This window comes from Lactuca saligna, chromosome 6 (assembly GCF_052625555.1).
Source record: "Lactuca saligna cultivar CGN05327 chromosome 6, ASM5262555v1, whole genome shotgun sequence".
NCBI classification, from domain to species: Eukaryota; Viridiplantae; Streptophyta; class Magnoliopsida; order Asterales; family Asteraceae; genus Lactuca; species Lactuca saligna.
The window spans coordinates 62,824,930-62,830,000 of record NC_136422.1 but is presented as its reverse complement, the minus strand read 5'-3'; the positions used below and the strand labels follow the sequence as shown (position 1 = coordinate 62,830,000).

The following is a 5,071-nucleotide window of genomic DNA, read 5'->3' as shown; positions in this document are numbered from 1 at the left end:
TAGGTTTCGGTTTTCAAATTAAGTAAGATATTACTTAATTAATACTACGACACAACAACACAATGTTTATAAACTTATTTATAATAAGTTACTCATATAAGCGGTACTGTCAAATGTACGGAAATTCAAAGGTGTAAAATAGTTATTTTATACTTTAAAAATGGAAAATAACTTCAATAAAATGCGTCACTCAAAATATTTATAATAAGTTATTCATACAAACAGTAAACCGATCTTTAATTTCTTTTTGAAGAGAAATGTTTTAGGATTTTGTGGAATGTCTTTTAGTAGGGTTAGTAGGAAAATATGATATTAAGTTATTAACGATATACGATAAAAGATTCTAAGAATATTATGGTGTATTTTATTTTATGGTGAGAAAATAAATATTACTCCTAAAAAGGCAAAATTTTAGACCACCCACAATGTGACACGTGTAACGAGATAACTGAACTTACGAAACACTCCACTAGAACCACTTGATCACTTGACTGTAATCTCTTTTCCCTCCTTCCAATAACCAGACCTCCTCCTCCTACTCCATGATCACTTTCGACCCCAAATTCCAAAGAGATTTCAGTTGAATCAACCATGTCAACTGCTCCCAACAGCTATCCATCTCTCTGTTCTTCTCCGGCATTACCACGAACTGCAAACTCACCAACGAAACAAACGTTATCTCTCGTAACATCCCAGTTCAAGCAAACGTTGCACAAAAAGCCCCAAACCCTAACTTTTTCAATCAGGTTAGGGAATTCGAGTTTGGAGAAACGATCGGTTTTGATCGTTAGAGCATCGTCGGAAAATGGAGCAGAAGAAGAGGAAAAATATGAAGAGTATGAGGTAGAGATTGACCAGCCTTATGGTTTGAGATTCGCGAAAGGTAGAGATGGTGGAACTTACATTGATGCAATTGCACCTGGAGGAAATGCGGATAAGACTAAGATGTTTACTGTTGGGGATAAAGTTGTGGCCACCAGGTATTCGATGAAATGCGTAACTCACTTTTCATGTTTTCTTCTATTCGTTTTACATGTAGTTGATGATTTTACAACCGGATTTCATATCAATTTATGGATTCGATGTCATTTCGTTAGTGTAGAATTGATTGAAAACGTGTTAATCAAATGCTAAATATGTTGCAGTGCAGTATTTGGAACAGAGTTATGGCCTGCAGCTGAATATGGAAGAACCATGTACACTATTCGCCAAAGAATCGGTCCTTTGCTCATGAAAATGCAAAAGAGATATGGTTAGTTCACCTACATATCTCAATTCTCAAACAACTGTTCAATAAAAAACAATAATAATTATATAAATTCTTTAATTATTTGGATAAAAAGATTTCATAAGTATTTATTTGACTTAAAAAACAATTGATTGTACTATTTTGTTCTAATCCTACACCATTTGTTGCAGCATCTTGATGTAAAAAAATAGTACAAACTCAAATCTGTTATTATAATATTCTTTTACATCAAAATGTTCAACTTTCATATTATTACTTATAACATTATGTAATGTTATATACTCAATTGACATTAACTAATCATATATATTAAATTTAATCTCTATGTTTGGAATTTATAATTACAACGTCGTTTATATAATACAACAATTAAATCGAGATAGTTATATACGAGACCAAAAAAGGATATAATTTCATAACATTATTAGAATGTAACAAAAACGAAAGGTGAACATAATCATGTTCCATATGTAAAACTTGGCAGGAAAGATGGACGACGACACTAAGCTAACAGAGAAAGAGATCATCAGAGCTGAGAGAAATTCCGGAATAGTTAGTGGCAAACTCAGGGAAATCCAAGTAAGTTTACACTTTACACTTAACAAATCCAAATCAATTTCACCAAAATCATATTTTTTTTTTCCCTTTTACTGAGAGATTGTTTGTTTGTGTTTGAATTCAGATGCAAAATTACTTAAGGAAGAAGGAACAAAAGGAAACACGAGAACGTGAGCTTCGTGAAGGCCTACAACTTTACAAGTAAATCACCTTTTAAACCTCCCGACTTTTACACCTCTAAAATCTCAACAACTGATTTCTCTTGTAGGAGTGCAAAGTATGAAGAGGCATTGGAAAAGTTTGAATCCGTTTTAGGATCACAACCAGATTATAACGAAGCTTCTGTAGCAAATTACAATGTTGCATGCTGCTATTCCAAGCTTAATCAGTTACAAGCTGGACTTTCTGCTTTAGAAGATGCTCTGAAAGCTGGATTTGAAGATTTCAAGGTACGGAAAGCTGAAAACTATTGATTTTAGTCATATCTTGTTGTAACAAGTATTGATAGTTATAGTTAAATTTTTGCTATTACTATTGCAGCGGATTCGTTCTGATCCTGATCTAGAGAATGTAAGGAAATCTGAGGGGTTTGAGGCGTTGATGCAGAAGTTCGATGAATCGTTCATCAATGAGAATGCGCTGAATGCGATTAAATCGTTGTTTGGATTCGGGAAGAACTAGAATTGAACGCTCGACAGGTTTTTGTTTTTTGTTTATAGAATATGTTCATCGATTTTGGGTGAAGCTCGATATATATTTTTTGTTCATCAATGCGGAAGTTAAGCAAGTATAATTGTGCAGAAATGGTTAGGGTTTACCTTAATTCGTTTGGGGATTGTATATCCACAATATATCCAACACTTTTACATTGCTCTGATCTTCACTACAAAAAAAAAAAATCGTATTTTTGAAATCGAATGGGGGAAGAAATCGAACTGAATTGAACTGAAGTGAAATCGTATTTTAGTTTTAAATGGCACCTAAAAATAACTTTAATAAAATAAATTTGTCTTGTTGAAACTTTGAACATTGATGTTTTTTAGTCAATAATACTTGAAATATCAAGGATTAACTATTTTAATATAATCTAACAAGATGTTGAAAAAACAAATACTTAAAAATCTTAGTTTAAATGTTGAATCTCATAAAAAAATATAAAAAAGAGTTTAATATATATACTAGATTTATTACTTATTGTTTTAGATGGAAGATTTGTAAATTAAAACACTAGAAATAAACCAAAATCGAAAGTTAAAGAAAAGTATACATGAATGCATTTTGATGTGTATGTATGTATTTTACATTTACCAAAAAACTCACGTCTTAAATCTAGAAAACATAAAAAACCATTACATATTATGAAAATAATAACATGTTAAGTTCCAAAAGTCATTAAAAAATATACTCGTTCTTCTTGCACCTTCAGTACATCATCTTGCTCAAATCTATATAAAAAAAATCAAATAATGTTAGTATTAGAAGGAAAAAATATTAAATTTACAATCATTAAGATAATAAACAATTACCTTTGTCAATTTGTTGATTTTCTTCCCAATCTTTTTCATAATCGATTATATCACTTATGCTATCCTGAATCCAATATTGTGTACAAATTAAACTTTCAACAATCTTAGGAGTCAAAGAACTCCTAAGCGGATCCAAAACCCTTCCACTAGTGCTAAAAACGGATTCCGAAACCACTGTTGAGACAGGAATGATGAACATATCTCTTGCCATCAATGATAGAATTGGAAATCTTGGACTATTCAATTTCCACCAATCTAAAATATTAAAATTTTCAAGTCGTCTTCAATACTTTCTTGTAAATACTTTTCTAACTCCCCAATTGATTCAACTATGTTCGTCTTCATCTTTTCTCTTAGTTTATTTCTTAATGGGGGGTTAGGTGTCATAAAATCCGGGTTTTGGCGTTTTCCTAATATCGATGATGAAGTGGTAGACTCGGCAGTACTTGAAGTAGAACTTGGAGAATGAATTCTAATATAATCATTATATAATTCATACATAGAATCCATGATATATTTCTTTTTCGGCTCCACCCCCTTTTCTCCATAATGACCCTCAAGTAGTATAACCAAATACTTTACTTTCTTCCTTGGATCAAGAATCAAAGAAAAGTAGAGCAATAAATTCATTTTTTCTACGTCGCCAAAATACTTATCAAACTTTACTTTCATGGCCAATGCAATATCACAACGACTGGAATCAGAAATAGCATCATCCAAGAGCGTACGAATGAAATATATATCTTCAATGCACGTGTTTGATGTCACATAAAGTGTCCCAGAAATCCTCAAAGTAACATCATGAAAATGTTTTAAAAAATGACATACATTCCTAACCCTTTCCCAATCACTTGATGAAGGTATCGACAAACCCTCATTTTCAATTTCGTACCGAAAATCAAATTCCTCAAGATTATATCTCTCAAAAGTTTTTTTGTAAGCTTGTGAAATTTCCAACATATGGTAAGTAGAGTTCCATCTTGTTGGCACATCTCTCTTCAAGTGTTTTGTTATACCGGGATTAGCAACCTTAGCAAACTCGGTAAACTTATGAATTCTTGAAGGCGATTGCCTAATCCATTTAACCGCCCATCGAACTATCTCAACCACCTTATCAACTTTTTTTATGCCATCTTGCACCGCTAAATTTAAAATGTGGACAACACATCGAATATGCATCCATTTCCCATTTAGAAGACACATGTTGGAGTTTTGAAAGCTTTTTTTTTCAAGAAGTCAATTGTCACATCATTCACACTTGCATTATGAACAGAAATTGTGAAAATATGTTCTATTTCCCACTCCATTAAACATTTCTCAACCATTTTTCCAATATCAACCCCACTGCGACTCTCTTGAGAAGAAAAACACAAAACTTTTTTTTTTTTTCAACTTCCATTCGTTATCAATAATGTGGGCGGTGAGACATATATAACATGATTGTTGTTTAGAAGTTCACATATCGGTGGTCAAACATATTTTAACAACGCTTTTTTTAATAAAGTTATGGATTTTTTCTTTTTGGTTTACAAACAATTGGTAGACATCCGTTGTGCTTGTACTTCTACATTGAACTTTAAACAATGGTTGAGTAACACTATTGTAAAACCTAAAGCCTGCACCTTTTACAAAGCTAAAAGGAAGTTCATCAACTGCCAACATGTGGGCTAGAGCCTTACGACTCTCATTTTGATCAAATTTCCAAGTTGACAATTTGTTTTCATCACCATATTGGAAA

General features: G+C 32.1%; 2 protein-coding genes across 2 annotated transcripts; one reads left to right on the top strand and one right to left on the bottom strand.

The window, feature by feature from the left end:
• The first annotated feature begins 491 nt into the window (after positions 1-491).
• Positions 492-2,594, top strand: ZKT (protein containing PDZ domain, a K-box domain, and a TPR region). The gene is made up of 6 exons (XM_078960831.1): positions 492-980; positions 1,146-1,252; positions 1,734-1,828; positions 1,932-2,008; positions 2,076-2,256; positions 2,348-2,594. Exons 1-6 carry the CDS (start codon positions 592-594, stop codon positions 2,486-2,488), a joined length of 990 nt encoding a protein of 329 aa, XP_078816957.1. The 5' UTR covers positions 492-591; the 3' UTR covers positions 2,489-2,594.
• A 994-nt stretch (positions 2,595-3,588) lies between these two features.
• LOC145002650 (zinc finger BED domain-containing protein RICESLEEPER 2-like) lies at positions 3,589-4,536 on the bottom strand. Its single transcript, XM_078961878.1, has one exon. The coding sequence runs from the start codon at positions 4,534-4,536 to the stop codon at positions 3,589-3,591; it is 948 nt and encodes a 315-aa protein (XP_078818004.1).
• Positions 4,537-5,071: the final 535 nt, after the last annotated feature.

Bases quoted from the DNA above. Each gene is read 5' to 3' on its own strand.
- LOC145002650 (XM_078961878.1), bottom strand. From the start codon at position 4,536: ATGTGTCTTCTAAATGGGAAATGGATGCATATTCGATGTGTTGTCCAC.
- ZKT (XM_078960831.1), top strand. From the start codon at position 592: ATGTCAACTGCTCCCAACAGCTATCCATCTCTCTGTTCTTCTCCGGCA. The intron at 981-1,145 runs GTATTCGATGAA...AATATGTTGCAG, and splicing joins GATAAAGTTGTGGCCACCAG to TGCAGTATTTGGAACAGAGT. The intron at 2,009-2,075 runs GTAAATCACCTT...TTTCTCTTGTAG, and splicing joins GAAGGCCTACAACTTTACAA to GAGTGCAAAGTATGAAGAGG.